At 44.5% G+C, this 17,283-nt stretch overlaps 1 protein-coding gene across 10 annotated transcripts in view; it reads left to right on the top strand.

Annotated features, from left to right (window-relative positions):
* Positions 1-17,283, top strand: part of RHBDF1 (rhomboid 5 homolog 1) — a 197,097-nt gene that overhangs the window by 109,265 nt on the left and 70,549 nt on the right. For 9 of the 10 annotated variants that reach the window (XR_009456420.1, XM_059716934.1, XM_059716933.1 and 6 more), the window contains 2 exons: positions 3,124-3,254; positions 14,552-14,765. Coding sequence is in view for 9 of the 10 variants with exons in the window: in XM_059716934.1 (XP_059572917.1) it covers positions 3,124-3,254; positions 14,552-14,765 (345 nt within the window). In the remaining variant the exon portion in view is untranslated. Of the gene's footprint in view, positions 1-2,966; positions 2,987-3,123; positions 3,255-14,551; positions 14,766-17,283 lie in introns of those variants that run through there. The other variant, XM_019482370.2, reaches the window with a different exon arrangement.

Below are 17,283 nucleotides of genomic sequence, written 5' to 3'. Positions count from 1 at the left end.
GGGTGTGTGACTCACTGAGATAGATACTGCTCTAGATGGAAGGGATTAGTGGGCACGTCTACACGAGATGCTTCAAGTGCAGCAGACTAATTCTACTGCACATTAAAATTGCAGGTAAAACCCATGCTAATGCACAGTTGATTTAATCTACTGTGCATTAATGTCACAAAAAGTAGCTTGTGCTAATGCGCAGTAGAGCTAATTATGGTGCATTTAGTTGTTACCTGTCATTACAGGTACTAAACTTAATGCACCATAATTACAGTGCATTAATGAATGTGTAGATGTTCCCACTCAGGTTTAGCCTGGCCCCTTGCTCTTAATGGAGTACAAACTTCCCCACTTCTTTTATCCAATGGATATTAAATACAAGATATAGTGGGTTATTTTCAAGAAAAGGGCTGGAGAAAAGTTTTGAAAATGTCTAACCTGTGGCCTGGTAGTTAAAGTAGTGTGCTAAGAAGCAAGAGATATACTTTCAAATCCTCTCTGGGTGGAGAGTACCTAGAACTGGGGTCTCCTCCTCTGGCAAAGTCCCTAACCGCTAGGCTATTGGATTCACAGATGAGAATTTCTCCTCCATTTTGCTTCCAGCAGGTACATACACAGGGGGTGCATCTACATGAGACACTACTGCACAGTAGTTACTGCACATTTATTTCATACTTGCATAAACAAGTACTAAATAAATATGCAGTAACCAGAGTTACTGTGCAGTAGTGCTGGCAAATATTTTTTAAGTGATGCTACTGTGCAGTAGTGTATTAGCACTGTTAGTGCCGTAATGTACTACTGTACTATATTATTCAGCTACTGTGCAGTCAGCGTCTCATGTAGACACGCTCAGGATGATTCTTTTTTTGCCACAGGGCAAATAGAATCCAAAACGGTACAAGATGCCAAGAACTTTAATTATGTGGCTTCATACATGCCATTTTGGTGCATAAAGACATAGGATTCTGCCCTAAATATTTACCCTGTGTAATCAGCATTAAACCAAACTAACTTCATGCAGACTAATGAAGTTTAAAAGAATCAGGAATAACATTTCACTGTTGAGGTACACTGGTTTACACTTAATTTGTCCACTTCATCGTTGTCAGTGGCAGTTCCTCGATACAAGGATAACAGTCTTCCAGTAGAAAAGAAAGTTATTGGTGTGTCTAGAGATGAGTGAAGGGGCTGTAATAGGGACTGAAGGGGGATGCATTTTCCAGCCCAGGACAACCACACATTTCTCCATTTTTGATCCCAGTTTAATTTACGTTGGTACGCAAAGCTTATGTAAATATGGGCACATATGAACAAACATACAAAAAGCGAATGTAGAAGGCATGCTTTAAAAATACCCTGACAGTTATAAACAGACAGCGAATTTCCTGTCAAGAATGATGGATGAATTTTGAATAACAAAAACAAACGGATAGATTTTACTTTTTATATTTATTAAATAAATTAAACATGTGTAAATATACATTTACCACCTCTGAGGAGCAGGAGGGGTGGGACGAGGCCAGCGGCACTGGCCTCATCCCCCGCTCTGTCCCCTCTGTCACGGAGGCGCTCCACCGTACTGCCGCCTCTTGTCCATAACGCTCTTGGAGCACTTTGATTGGTTGTTTCAGTAACCAATCAGAATGCTCCAAGAGCATTACAGACGTACAGACAGACAGATTAAGCCCTTTATTATATTAGAATTGGGTTCATCACAGTGTCTTATCTCAAGATCCAGTTGCTGGAAACTGAAACATGACAAATTCAGGCAAGTAGACAGATGCTTATGTTTAACAGTGAAGGTAACTAGACACTGGACTAGTTAGCTAAAGATTTGATGGATCCTCTCACTTGAAGCCTTTAAGTTAAAACGGAATGTTCTAAAAGACATGTTTTAGCCCAGTCAGAAATTATGGTCTTGAAGAAGGAATTACTGTGTGAAAATAAATGGCCTGTATAATGCAGACTTACAGATCATAATGGTGCCTTCTGGCCTCACAGTTTGAGTATCTGTGGAACAAAAATAGATTTAAAAAAATCACTAGACATATAAAGCACTGATTTTCAGCCAGGGTATCTATGTGTCATGGCACCTGGTGTTGCTGCAGGATGCCATGCAATGCCTAGCACTGTTAGGTGTGCAAACATGATTCACAAGATAAACCCAGAATTTTCAAATAGGAATCCATAGTGTTAAAAACACTCTGATCTGTTGTGGTCTTTTTGAGTTCTTGTTCTCTCATTTTTTGCAGTTAAAACTTAAGTGAAAACTAAGAGCAGACGTTTTCTGAGGGGTGCCTGGTATCTAAAAAGGTTGAGAGTGACTGATGTAGACATTTTGAGTATCTGCAGCAGCCTTGCTTTACAAAGATTAACTTTTGCCAGAGAAATGTGATTACTGCTCAAATTTTAACATCAGGAAGTTAGAGAAGTGGATGAAGTAGTGCATATCTGAATTTAAGATGTGCATTTGATTAAATATATGATACAGCACCTTACACAAACTGGGTGAAAACTTCATCCAAACTAGCCCAGGTGGGTGAGCTATTCTGTAGATTGTAAAGTGACTGATGGCTTGTCAAAAAAGAGACTTGCTCAATTGTAGATTACCATTGGTTGTGCGCATTGACGAGGGCAAGACTTTTTGCTTTTATCATTACATTCTACCCCTTCCACTCTGCCTGAGTTCTCAGCCACCTCCCACATTCACTTTACAAGAGGCTTATTCATCTGTGACCTGATTTCCTGCTCTTCACTGGATTGTTTGCAGTTACAATTTATCACTCAGCCTTTTCTCTCCATTTGTTGAATTTTCCTTGTGTATAATCATGATGGCAATATCCTTTTCATTTGTGTAAATAGTGCTCTGTTCTGGGCTCTGAAGAGCTATGAATGTGGGTATATGCAGGGAGAAGGGCCCTGAACAAGGGAGGGCACAGCTTCTTCAGCACATGGCAAAGGCCAGAATGGCACAGCCTGATGCAAGAGCAAGGTAATCCCTGAAACAGACAGCTCTTAGCTAAGAAGCTTCCTTACTTCTGGGTTCATTATGTTTCCTGCCTCAGCTTGTCTTGCTAGGGAATGAACATGGAGCAGGAGTCTTAACCCAATTTCCACTTTGCTTTACAGCAAATTAAACGCCAAGTCTTTCTGAGAAGTGTTAGCATGCCTGTTGAGAACACTCGGATCCCCTCTCTGCCAAATGAGGTGAGGAAGCCAATGCTACAACGACAAACATCAATCACCCAAACCATCAGAAGGTAAGGCAGGAGGCACTGTACACAGAGACTTTTTTAACCTGGAAAGAGTAGTCCTTGGGATTCTAGTGACAGTCCTTCTGGCTTTGCTTTCATTCTCTGGAGAGATGCAATAAATTATTTCCTCAAAATTCTGGATAGTGAAATCCAATGGGTAATTCCAACAGCAAAGAATACTTTACTTGGAAGCAATAACCAGACCATTAAAAGCACACTCGTGTTGCTGCATTATGCTTTCCTTGTATTAGAAAGCCCCTGTAATGATTTTACTGTACTATATGGCTGCACATTGGAAATGTGCTTGAAATCATCCCAGGTGGGACAGGGCCATTGTCTTTGGACTGCTGACAGTAAAGCAGAATGTACCAGCCAAAGAGCTTGCATTGTCCTGCACACCAGGCCCAGTCCCTCCCAAAACTTGTTCTGGGGCCAGTACTTCTGCCCTTTCTCATGGCTATCTGCCCTTTCCATTGCCTGCTCCCGTACTTGCCATTTTGTAAGAAACAATAACAAAAAATTGTCTTCCTCTCTGAGATTGTTCTGCAGTTGGAAACAGCCACACTGCCTCCTATGAGAGTGGAGGTATGGATAAGAGCTAGACATCGAAGGAATACTTCAATGGCAATGCTCCTGTGGCTATTCATAGGCTCCTTCCAACAAGCATAAGTGCATAAGTAGGTCGTTGGAATGAAGGCTGCAAAAACCTGCACATTTAATAGTCTTTGGTCAGGGAACCAAGCTTTTGTCACTACATGACCCAAATGCATAGAAGGAGCTGGATCTTGCAAAATGAGACCAATTCCATTATTTTAGTAAAAATCAAACTAACCCTAAATTTACAGTTAGGACAAAATTCTGTGTTGTGCTGGGAGAGCCCCACTCATGAAAACTTCTAATAATTTTTTTCTTCAGCCTGTTAATTTTGAACAATTTTCTGGCTTGATACTTTTTCAGCTTGATTTTGTCCAGAAGGGGATAGATTTCTAGAAAGTTTCAGCAAATTTCCTGGATCCATTCCTATTACTAGCAAGTTAAACCATGTATGTACTTCTTGCTTTGTGCAGACAGCCTGACCTTACCTTTCTGAAAAGTAGAGCTGGCTGATAGCTGCACAGCAATCTTCATATGTTTGGCATATGATTGGATGGAAAGAGGATGTTTGAAAATAGCAGTTGCGGGGGGCAACATAGGGCAAGTCATTAAGGAAAGCCACTCTGCAGCTGGGCAAATGTTTACTTTCTTAGTGATTAATTTGTGACATTTAAGACTGTTAGTATCTAGATCAGGGATCGGCAACCCCTGGCACATGTGCCAGACCATGGCACATGAAAGCATTTTGCTTGGTACATGAGCTTCAGAGTAGATGGTGGGGAAGGGGTCAGGGCTGCATTGCCATACAAGGATCAAGCCCCTCACAGCTCCCCCGCCATCTGCCCAGAGGCACATTTGCACCTGCCACCAACAATGAGCCTGGCTGTCCATGGACCATAGCGCAAATGCTTGCAGCCTCCCCGCTGCCTGCTGCAAACAGCTCGGGCTCCATCACAGTAGGCAGGGGCCTGCCCAGAGCCCAGGCCAGCTGTGGCCGGTGACCAGGAGGCTGCAAGTTGCTGCACTGAGGTCTGTGGGGCCCTGGCCTGGCTTGTTGATGGGAGTGGGTACATGCACACCTAGGGCAGACAGTGGGGGAGCTGTGAGGGGCTTGATCCTTGTTGTGGCAGTGCAGCCCCCCTGCCTGTTCCCTGCTGACTGCCCTGAGGTGTGCATGCACCCACTGCTAGGAACAAGCCTGTCGGGGGCTCTGTAGACCTCGGTGCAGTGGCTTCCAGCCTCCTGACCACCTGCCTCAGCCAGCCTGGGTTCTGGGGAGGCCCCTGCTACCTGCCATGGAACCTAGACTGCTTGCAGCAGGGAACTGAGCATCTGCTTTCCCAAGTGGTCTTTGACTACAAGTCAAACTAATTGGCAGAAATGACACTTTCACTCTGCATTTGGGATGATATCCAGTATCTCCCTCATTTGACTTTCTATTCCCTTTAACCTTGCACCACCTAGGATCAGGGCTTCAATGTTGATGAACAATGAATACATTTGAATTCTCCTCAGCCAGTGACATTGTGACAGGAGTCCCTTTTACATACACCATGAATGCAGGGTTCCATTGGCTCTAAGGTTGTCACTCCCCAGTTATGTAAGAGGAGACTCAGAATAATAGTACTGTTTTTTCTATCTCCCAAATTTCCCCACTTGACCCTTAAACCACCCACGGGGATGAACTCTTCCCTTTGGATCTCCCCTTGGTGCCTGCTATATGTGGGAATGGGAAAGCATTGATGACTGGAGCATTGATTGCTTATGGGGTGCATGCTGAGATATCTCTGTGGAGGAGAGGCTTCTAAGTCAGGCAGAAATGCCATTCCACAACTTGTGCAAGAGACTTGGGTTCACGGTGATGTCTGAGGGAAGGCCTGAGGAAAAAAGTGGCAGATGAAGATGGGAAGAGAAGTGGCAAAGGCAGACTAGTGCTTCAGAAATTTTGTATCTCTGCAGTGCATAGAGCTCATACATTTCAATCGCTAAGTGAGGAAGGCACAGGCTCCCTTTCCCTTGTTCCTGCATTAGTAACACTGAGGGACTGAATCTTCCCCCCTTGTGATACTCAGGATGGAACATCTTCTGAGGCTGTGTAGGAAGTGCGTGCTCTTGCTGAAGGCCTTCCCAGGCTAGCTCTCTCATGCTCTTCCTGGCAACAGAGGTGCATAGAACAGTTTCACCTGTGCTGCATGCCTCTGTTTCTGAGAGACAGTGAGCAAGGTTGGACTGGAAAAGGCTGTATCAAGAGCAGACATTTCTGCCTGCTTTATGTTTACCAGTGGATCTAGAATTTTGAAAAGGGCGGGCATGCAGGGAGTGCATATAGTGTGATATATCATCATATATAACACAGCACATTTTTCTCCAATTAAAAAAGAAGCTAGAGGATTTACTGATATGTTAGGGGCCTGGGACTATATTATTGATTTTGAGATAAAAGCAAAAAGAAATGTAACCTTGTTGGAATGTGCATTAATTTGCTACACAACATATTGTGTATAAAAACACAAACAACTTGGCCAGGATGTTGTTTCATTAGTCCTGTAGTGATTAAAATAAAAAAAACCTTTATTTCAGATTCATAAAACAAAACCTAGCTTTCTTGAGCATCTTGAGAGTACATCCAGTGCCTCACTGAAAGTTATTTCCACACCTGAGTTAATGTTCATCCGAGTTAACATTTCCACACCTGAGTTATTTTTTGCTAGAGTTAAAATAGTGTGCAGAACTGTGATGTAGAAGCTATATTACCAGGTACAGATAACAAAAATCAGAACTGCAGAAGAAAGGATAGCTTGATCAGTGGAGCATGAAGACCATTACAAAGGAGAGAGGGTCATTAACATATGTGGAACGAAGATTTTTGAAGGAATGCGAAGCCAGGAAGTCCATGGATTCCCTCAGAACTGCCTGAATAGATATGCTACTGCCACTGCAATCCAGTTTATTTTGAACTGTAGGTAGACCAGAATTAAAAGGAGGATGCAACTGCACCACCGGATCCACCCCTGCAGGTAGAAGTGCACGTTCATTTCACAGCCCTTCCCAGTCTGGCTGCACACAAGGTGCATGGGGCAGATCCACCTGGTCCCTGTGGCAGTGTCCACACTGTGGCACACCTGAGAGGGTCTCAGGGTGCTGGGGTACCCCAACTGAGAACTACTGGTCTACTGTATGGGGCAGGCATGCCCAGTCCTGGCTCTTCAACTGGCAGATTGACAGATCCCAAGTCCTGCCCTTCTGGAAATGTTGTGCTGGTAGACCAACTCTGGGTTTTCATTAATATTTCTGCTATTCATTTTTCATGAATTATTATTTTACAGCCCCTCTTCCTGAAAATACAGAGGGACAGCCTGTTCTAAAAGTTCTAGTCACTTTTTTGTCAATTGTAAGTACTTCTGAAAATGTTCTGCCTGCCTCTATCATGTAATTTCCAACATGTTGCAATGAGATGGTGGGACTACTCAACAGAGGCTTGTGTGCAGCACAGAGAATTTCTAGGGGCATGGATTTTCTTCATTTATTCCCCTTCTGAAGACGGACTTTGATCACCCAGCATGTAGATATTCCTGCAGAACACTAAGGAAAGATGTGAAGGAGAAGGCAAATGCATGGTGAACCATTTTGGCTTGTGCATTCCCTGAGCAGCACAGGGCTTAGGGTCACAGTGTGGTTACCAACCAGGGCAAAGAATGGTTTGATGAAAGGAAATCAGATAAGTAGAAAAGAGCAGAGGCAAACAGTACTCTGAAGTGGAGGAATAAAAAGCTAAATTTGATATACTGGGGAAGGCGATTTGAAAGAGAGGTAAGTGTAGTGATGCTGAAAAGGAAGAGCAGCAAAATTCTCTCCCATAGTTTAGATTTCAGTATAGAGAGAGAATGAGGGAGGACTCAGAGGTCTGCTGCCTGTGTTACAGTTTTACTGATGGGGAGGAGGGTGAAATAGAGAGTGGGCAGAGATGGGTAAGGAAATTAGGAGTCTTAGCCTTGTTGAGTTTGAGTTGATGACATGCCAGGTACATTTAATTCAGCCTCATGACTTCTCCCTCTGTCCTCTTGGGGTCAGTCAGTTGCATCCACATTTACAGAGGAAGAAACAGAGTCATGGACAGATCAAATCCAAAACCAGGAAGTTAATCTATAGCTAGGCACTTAAATAAGACATGATTTATGGATGTCTTCTTGATATATAGCCCTGTCTAGTGTCAGTGGGAGCCACAGGGAAATTTGGTCACAAATGTGAATGTGTGAGAGGGTTTCTGCAGCCTAACAAACTTAGACATGCTAGTACTCCTTCCCAAGGGCCAAATGCAAGTTACCAGCAGCAGAGGGGTTCTAGTATTGCAGCCACAGGCTTTTCCTTGAGGCTATGTTTTTTCTCTCCCTAGCCTGGGAGACTCCCTCCCTTCAGCTGTGTTTTCTTTGCAGCAGACAGGTGCGGTTTCAGAGGATTCAAACTCTGCCCATTCATGGGCATCGGGCAGGCAGAAGGCCTCTGAGAAATCGGCAGTCATTGCCCAGATCATTCTTCAGGTACCAGTAGCATTCAGTGTGAAGCCCACCCAATGCATGTGTGTGCAAGGGCTGCTGTGAATTGTGCACGGATGCTAGCCTTGCCACGCACTGTGCCACCTTCCACAAAGAGCCTGGAGCTGGGCAGGATGCTGACAAGTGCTCAACATTGGGGATTGTAATATGAACATCTAACAGAAGAAGATGGTCATGCTTATTAAGTATGTCAGCAATTATAAATAGCATGATATTAACTAATGAGTCATTGGTCTGTCTGCCTCTCTCTTTTCCCTCCCTCCTATCAGCCTCCTGGCCACCTCCACAACAGGAATGTCTCCCACAGGAACTGCCAAGTGCTACAATTTTCCAAGTACACAGTACATTTCTTTAGCCTGCCTTTAACAATTCTGTTATACAGTATGACCATGAAAAGTCCCAAAAAGTTCTCATGGAGTACAAGGGGAAAGAGGATAAGCCATATGGAAGTGATACCATTTACTTCCCATAAGGTGCTCAGGTACTATGGTGAATAGAACAGGATATCTACCTGTTCCATCCCAACATCAGAGCTATTACTTTACTCAAAAAATGCTTTCTTTTACAAGAGTTTGCCACAGCTCCTCAGCATTAAGGAGGTCTGTCTCTCCTCAGTGCCAGGACACATCTTATACTAATACCAATGGATTTTATTCTCCACTTTTTGCTGTGTGATAGACCACTAGAATTACATTGTTTGATTCCATCACGATTTATCAATAGGAGCAGTAGGCCAAAAAAACTGAACAGGTTTTAAGATGGAGTTTGATATATTTATGAATTAGACTCTGGTGTGGTACATGCGATAGCAGGGCCTTGACAGGATGGCCCAGCAGGTCTGTTACAGTCCTATGTCCTGTGTTACTGTGCTAGGCCATAGCCTCATACCAGAAGTAATGTACACCTGGTATCTGAGCCCCATAACAGGATTAAGATATGATTCATTTTCACTACTTGTGCCAGTGCATCATGGAATCCTTGCAAGAAGTGATGATGTTCCTGAGATTGAGGTAGTGCTGTGTGGCTTCCATGGCTATGTAGATGACATTTGATTCAATTTAGGATTTTCTGACTGCCATGGTGAGCGTGGGGATGTCTTGGGTTCCAGCTGGATGAATTCATGCAACTGACCCACCCAGCTCTGGATTTGGTGTTTGCTCTAGGGTTAGGAGTTGGGAGGGTGGAAATTTTGCCTTTGTAGTGGAACCTTCATAGCCATAATTCAAACCTGCTCTGGTTGATAAGTGGGGTCTCACACCTGCAGGTGACCCTCACCATTCGCGGGGGATATGTTCTTGTGATCCCCATGAATGGCAAAATCCGCGAATAAGGCACCGTGTTTATGAATGCAGTCTACGTTCATGAACGCAGTGCCCCCGGCAGCTGGGTGGGGGGCATGGCTCCAGTGGCAGCGGTGGGAGCACGGTGGTGGGAGCCTGGTGGTGGGAGCACGGCAGCAGCAAGCACAGAGCTCCTCCTGTAAGTGTATGAAGTGTATTTAAAATGCAGGTTTGGCATTCACAAATATTTGAAACTGCGAATGCCAAACCCATGAATAGCAAGGGTTTTCTGTACATCAAGGGGAGTCCCCTCTTGGAGATCATCCTCCAAAGCTCATGAAAGGTTTTTACTAGATAATTTGATTATGGGACTCTGCCTGAAAACAGCTGTCATTTTTGTTTTGGCATCTGCTGTGTCAGGTTGTGTCCTAGACCAGCTGATGTGTCCCAGGATGTATCCCAAACCTCAGGGTCAGGCCCCTGCTGCTTGAAAATTGGCTCTTTGAATCCCCCTTAGGGGATTTCTGGTGCTCATGTGTCACATTCCTCTGTCCTGACTCAGGGTGTATGTCTACAAGCATGGAGGAAGAAAATCTCCATGGAGGTCTTCACTTCTTGCAGACTACACCATGACCTAGGGCATGGCAGCATGAAATGCACACCCTGGGAAACCCCCTGTAGGGGGACAAGTACAAAGGAGGGAGCTCTCAGAGGGGTTCCACACTACATGCTTGCAGAATGCACCCTGACTGCATGCCTCAAGAATCTCACTTCAGGGTGATTTCTTGGGTGCACAGGATTTAGGCCCCCGAAGTCCTGGGAGCATGTTTTCTGAGCAGTGGGAGAGCATGGGTAACTCTGGGCTGCCTGTGTTTTCTCTCCATAAAACATATCTGCCACAAAAAAGAGGCACAAATGTATGCCATCTATTGTCACTGCCACAATGTGGGGCATTTGTAGCATGACAAGTGGCATGGACATCTATTTGCTTGGCCTTTGTGTAACCCTAAAAAATTTGTGGCATCACAAAGGCGAAGTATGTTCCCTTCTCTCAGTAAAGGGGCCAGATAGTAGGGCTGTGTGAAGCTTCGGTCGCTGATTCAATTAGGAGGAGATCGGCACAATTTGATAGCGAATCTGAATCAAATCAAACCCATTAATATCTCCAAATCGAATTGGAAGCCTCTGATTCAATTCAGAGAGATTTGGAGAGATTTGATGATTTGGGCATAGACACAGCTTTGTATGTTTTTTCTACATACCTCAAGGTACCAGGTGGGTTGTGAACACTGAGATGGTGGGACGGATGGAGCGTCCCATGGGAGTGCAGGGGGGTCCCCAGCGCGCTCAGTTGTCGACCCGGCAGTGGACCAGAAGCCCTTCCGGTCCACTTCTGGGTCCACCACGGAGTGCACAGGGGACCCCTCCTCCTTCCCCCTGGCTCAGTAACTGGTGCCTCCTGGGTTTGGGGGGGACGTCCGGGGTCCCCCTGTGGCTGATCGCTGAGCTGGGGAGACGCAGGGGGGAGTCCCCCACATGCTCATTGGCAGACCCGAAAGTGGATCAGAAGTACTTCTGGTTCACTTCCAGGTCTGCCACCGAGCACACGGGGGGGCCCCCCTGTGCTTCTGTGGGACGCTCCATCCACCCCACCATCTCAGCATTCACGAGACGCACCTGGTACTTTGAGGTACATAGAAAAAACATATAAAGCTGTGTCTATGGCCGAATTGCTGATTCTCTGAATCAGAATCAAATCTTCAGATTCGGATTCAGCCGAATCAAATCAGGACAGTGATCCAAATCAGCTAATCGAATCACTGTCCCTCGAATCAGGCTGAATCCGAATTGAATATGGCCCGCTTTGCACATCCTTACCGGGTATGTAGGCTTTCCTCTCACTGGTCACTCTGGTACACAAATGTCAAATGACAAATGAAGTGGTATGGCAGGTGTCTACAGCACTATCTACAGAACTGCAGAGAACAATTTCACAAAATGCTATAAAGATTGTTTGACATCTTATGTTGAGGCTGTGCATGAGGCCTTATTCTGTATTGCCTCTGCATCTGCTGATCACCAGTGGGTGTGGAGATTTGTGTCATGCAACAGAGAGTTAGGTGACAGATCCTTTGTCTTCTCTTTACTGTCAGTCAAATCTTAGGCAGCACTTAATTCTGGTTGTTTCGGCTTGAATGCTACTTTTAGTTGTTCGGTTTCAGAATGGACTACTCACGTCTGAAGGAAGAGAACAGTATCCTGAGGGGACAACTGCAGTGCTTTCTTTCTCTTAAAATTTGGCCTCTGTAGCTCACTGAGGTGCTGGAAGAATTAGAAGTTTTGGCTACTCAGGCAAGCTAAGATCCATGATAAAGACCATTATTGATGGAATTTGTCTGTCAATAATGGAGATGATGCTGGTATTGGAGTACAGTTCACAGCATGAGGTCTGTTTGGATAAATAAATGACAGAGGCAGGATAGGTGTTTTCAAACTCTTTTATCGGAAGTGCAGCAGATGTAGAATTAGGTATTTCCTCCCATTCTTTTGTCACTTCAAGGTTGACTGTGTGTTGCAATGTGGTCATGTGGGGCTACATCTGAAGCCCCATGTGCCAGTTTGGAAACTGGAGCCAGTGCTAAAGGTAGCTGTTTGCTTGGGGAATTGAATACTTTATGATAACACATGGCACCAGGGCTCTTTAATCTGCCCTAGCTGCCAGTTAGCATCCAGATAAACTCTGAGAAGTTGATTTGAACTTGTAAAACCCAAGTGGCCTATATGTGAGCCACCTCTCTTAGACTGTACTGCTGGAATAGAAGTACTGGTGTTGAAACCATTATGGGATAACAGGGGAGTTTCATAACAGTAGAATTCACTCTTCTTTGATAAAAAAAGGCCTGTTTTCTGACCTTATGGACACAGCAAGACTCATCTGCTTTGGATATTTGGGGACAAACAGAAAGGGGGAGGTTAGAGGTGAACGGGTGTTGGTTTACAGCTGGACTAGGTTATCAAGAGATGCTGCAAGACCTTCAATCAGATGTGTCTTTACTCTTTACACAATGGCAGGGTACCCATGCTGTTTGGTTGGTACTTTTTAATTATTTTATAAATTAAAATAAATAAAACGGGATTGGCTCCCTTTTCAGTAATAAGGCATCATTCACACTAACAGAATCTTGCATCCCCTGCCTAACTTAATTCTATTTCCTACTAACACTAATGGCATATATTTTCTCTTGATGCTTGGGTATAGCTCCATTAACAGAAGTAAGTATGTTCCTCCTTTGAGGTCAATAATAGAGTCTGCATCCCTTTCAGTATAAGCATACTCTTCCCACATACACAGTAAAAATAAAGAGGTCTAGCCCTGTACTTCACATTGTAATATTGACATTCAGTGAATTGAGAAATTCACCAGCTCATATATGACCTTCTCTCCCAGTAGGTTGTTGATGGCAACATTCATGATGTCATGCTTCCATGTGTGCAGCTGGACGGGGTTGAGGGAGGGGGATTTTTCTTCAAGCATTGCACACGTAGCCGGGTACACTATGGGTTGACTGTTTGCCTTCTAAGACAAGTGCTGGCCACTGCTGGAGGAAAAGCTTGCTGAATTAGTGATAAATTCTTTTTCTCTAGGATGGTTTACAGCCCACTGTATGTCAGCATTCCATGTGGGCTGTGATGTTCCTGATTTCATTCTTTTCTGGCTTCCTCCTGAGTTTTTCTTTGGAATTCAGATGCCCTTCAGTAATGAATTAACAGCTCTGTCAAATGAACACTGTTATGCTCCCACTAGAAGCCTCATAGTGACCTAGAAGTCTGTCAAACTGCATCACTGCACTGCACTGCTTTGTGTTCCTAATCCAGTGGTTGGCAACCTACAGCCTGTGAGCTGGATTTTGCCCATGGCACCTTAGGGAATCAGCATGACACTTTAGCCAGGGCAGCAGGGGAGGCATCCCCGGGTTCCTACCACTGCATTCAAGTTTAATCCCTCTGGATTCAAGTTTAGTCCCCTTGTTGCAGCAAGGGCAACAGAGGAGGCATCTCAGGATCCCACTGTCTGCCTTGTTCCATATTTCCTCTTCAGTATCTGCTAATTTCCAGGGGGTGTGGAGATTTGTATCTTTGCCAGCCCCTATTCTAGTAAGTCTTATCTGTCCAGAACAGGTAGCTTTGGGCTATGATGACCTATAATTGAGATATACAGTGCTAGAAACCCAACATTGAGCTCCAGTGCTCAGTTTTGACTAAGTACCAAGCTGGAAGCCCTGAAGAGGAAGAGGCATTGTTTTGGGGGTAATGGGAAAATATGGTGAATTCCAGCTACATACTAGGGAAAACTTTCTTAAATTATAAATGTTTAGGAGAACTAAACAAAGGAATATGGCCCATCACTGGGAATTAAGGCTGGCCAAAGAATGACAATGTTTTCTTTGAAATTTTTATGAAGAAACAAAAAATCTTCTATTGTATTATTTATTTTCTGCTAATTTTTTTCAGTTTTTGAAGGGGAGTAAAACCAAAAAAAATTCTTTTTCTGACTCTACTTCCCCATTTTTCGTTTTTTTCTATCAGAAAAAAAAAACCTAGAAAAACAACACAAAATTTTACCAAGTGGAAATTTTCCGTAAAATTTTATTTTGGTTGAAAAGACTCCTCTGTTGCAGTATTTTACTGAACCTTTTTGTCCGACTTTCATTAAAGCCAGACTGAAAATACCCTTTGATATGTACTGTAGGGAAGAATCCTGCTTGGTCTCAGTGTTTGGGGTGACCTAGAGTTGATCTAATTGGGATTTTCTCTCTCTAATTTGTATGATTCATGCAAACCCAAACCTTCCCTGTGCTTTGTTTGTGTCTTTTAGGGGCACAGCAGATTGGTTTGGGGTAAGCAAAGATAGTGATGCCACTCAAAAATGGCAAAGGAAAAGTCTTCGCCACTGCAGCCTGCGATATGGGAAGCTGAAACCTCAAGTCATCCGGGAAATGGATCTGCCCAGTCAGGATAATATCTCCCTGACCAGCACAGAGACCCCTCCTCCTCTCTATGTTGGACCATGTCAACTTGGCATGCAGAAGGTAAGTCCTCTATGACAGCAGCCAGTGCCAATGCATGCAGCTTATTACCTTTCACATTATATGCAAAGAAAAATTTGTCTTTTTTTTCTCGCTGATGGATACTAAGCCCACTTTTGGATCCATGCTTCCTGAGTACTTCATATGGCTGTTTATAAGGCAGTAAAGAGATCAAGCATAGAAAAATTATTGGAATATTTAAGGGGAAAATGTGTTCTCTTTAAAAGGGCATGTCTCTAAAATTCAGATATACAGGGTATATCTACACAATATGCTCAACTGTGCATTGGCATATGCTTATTAAACAGTAAACCCCCCTAATCCCAAGTAAATTTGCTACCTGCAAATGCAAGTAGCAAATTTACTCGAGATTAGTAACAGTGTGTCTCTAGTGGGTTATGGAAGAGAGAAAGGTCCCACACAATTTACTGATTCGTTTGGTGCACTGGTTGGGGAAATTTTTAGCTACTTGCACGATTTCACAATGATTGCACACTTAATTCATACAACACAATTTTATTTTTAAATTCTTTGCTATGCATAGAACACTGCTTAGCTTTAAAAAATACCACAAACATTAAGAACACAATAACTACATATATCAGAAACAATGCTCCAAATGCACTTCCTTCCCAAACAATGCTATAAGAATTAGTATTACAAAAACAACTACAATTACAACTAAAAGTTAAATTTGAGTCAATACTATTATTTTCATAATATACTTACAATCCTAGAATTCTGAGAAGCCAAACACCTAGATATGCTTTCATTCCTCAGTAGTACAATTTAATGGGTTGGCCTCAGTAGTACGGTTCAATGGGCTGGCCTCAGCAGTGATAGGAACAAGTCCCCTTCCTTCAGTCCCTTTCGGGCACTCTGCGGCTTCAGCGTGAACTAAGAGATTCGTGTTCACGGAGAGGGTGGTTCAGGTGATCAGTCTGATCCAGCCTACACTTGCGATTCTTCCTTCGTTGTTCTGCAAGTGAGGTTACCTCCAAATTGGGACAGTAGGTTACAGTTTTTATTGAGTGAGTTGCCGTCTTGGGCCCCTTCTACCCAAACCTGTCACTACTCCTAAATTTGGGCTCCGATCTTTCTTAACAGATTTCTGCTGGGTTCAGTTTCTTTTGTTGACCATTTAATTACTTTGGGGAATTTCCTTTCTTTCCAATCTTTTCAAAGGCTCCTAGGGTTTGATTTCTCGGAATGTGGGATGTTTGCTTAAGGGTCATTTTTAGGTTAACTTTGTTAAAGGCCTCTAAAGATAAAATTCAAGAGTTAAGACTTTGAGCAAAGCCCGAACCTTCCGCACGTAGGCCAAAACAATGGCCTAGATAAGAAGATGAATCTTGTCTTTTTCTAAACTGGCTAATGGGCAACTATTACAAACATTCAAACTATTACATTCAATATGACACAGTGCAGTAGCATTCGTGTAGATGCTTGACTGGAAACAAAATCTGCTCCCAGTCAGCAGTCCACCAGGGGGCAGGAGATAGTTCTCTGCCCCCAGGAGCTGTCTGCTGCCAGGGTGAGCTCTGCCACAGGAGCTTGGGCAGGGACTATATCCCCCTGCCCTGGCAGCAGGAAGCTCCAAACCCCCTGCTCCGCCACCACGATCAGGGAATGGGGGGCTGGGGGACCCTTATCTCCTAGCACTGGCTCCGCAACTGTGGGGTCAGTGCTGGGAGCTCCCTGATGGTGGGGGCAGGGGAGCCTGTTCCCTGCTCTACACTCACAGACCTGGGTAGGAAACAAGCTTCCCAGACTGTTCTCCACACCCCCCCTCACCCCCCCAGCTGTGCATTCATGGAGCTGGGCAGGAAACAAACCCCACAACCTGTCCCCCCCGACTCAATGCCTACAGAGCTGGGTGGGGTACAAGTCCCTAGCCTGTTTCCTCCCCCAGCTCTGGGCTCACAGAGCTAAATGGGGAACAAGCTGCCCAGCCTCTGCCCAGTATGCAGGGTGGGGGCTGAGAACTGTCCTGGTCAGCCCCCTGCCCTGATCCATCAGTGGAGCTGCTAGCTGCCCCACCAGCGGATAAGGGCAGGGGCCTGGGACCTGTCATTCGCTTGCAACTGTTTCCAAGTCCCCTGCCCCTGATCAGGAAGACAGGGTCAGTAGCTCCCTGCTGCCAGACCAGAGGCACATTGTCTCTGGCCCCGTGCTCCCTGCCAGCCCCTAGGTGGTGGCAGGGGCCCATTGCAGGGCTGCAGGAAAATTGCTGCAAAGAGCAGCAAATCTGCTCCCTAATCTCTGCATGTGTTAATGGCTGCCTGGAAGCGCTTACTCCAGAGTAGCTTACATCAAAGTGAATTTAGGCCAGTTCAAATACATCTACATGTGCAATTAATTTGAAGCAATAAACTGTGGAGCAGTTTGAGCTGGAGTAAATTACTTCTAGGTGCAGCATCTACACGTGCGTCTGGAGCAGGATCAATTTGATCTGGGGCAGAGCAGTTTATGCCAGGGGCTCTCCTACCCCACTCTGCCTTGGGCTTTGGGTGGTAGTGTT

Source organism: Alligator mississippiensis, chromosome 13, assembly GCF_030867095.1.
Source record: "Alligator mississippiensis isolate rAllMis1 chromosome 13, rAllMis1, whole genome shotgun sequence".
Taxonomy (NCBI): Eukaryota; Metazoa; Chordata; order Crocodylia; family Alligatoridae; genus Alligator; species Alligator mississippiensis.
This window is presented reverse-complemented; position numbering and strand designations above follow the sequence as displayed.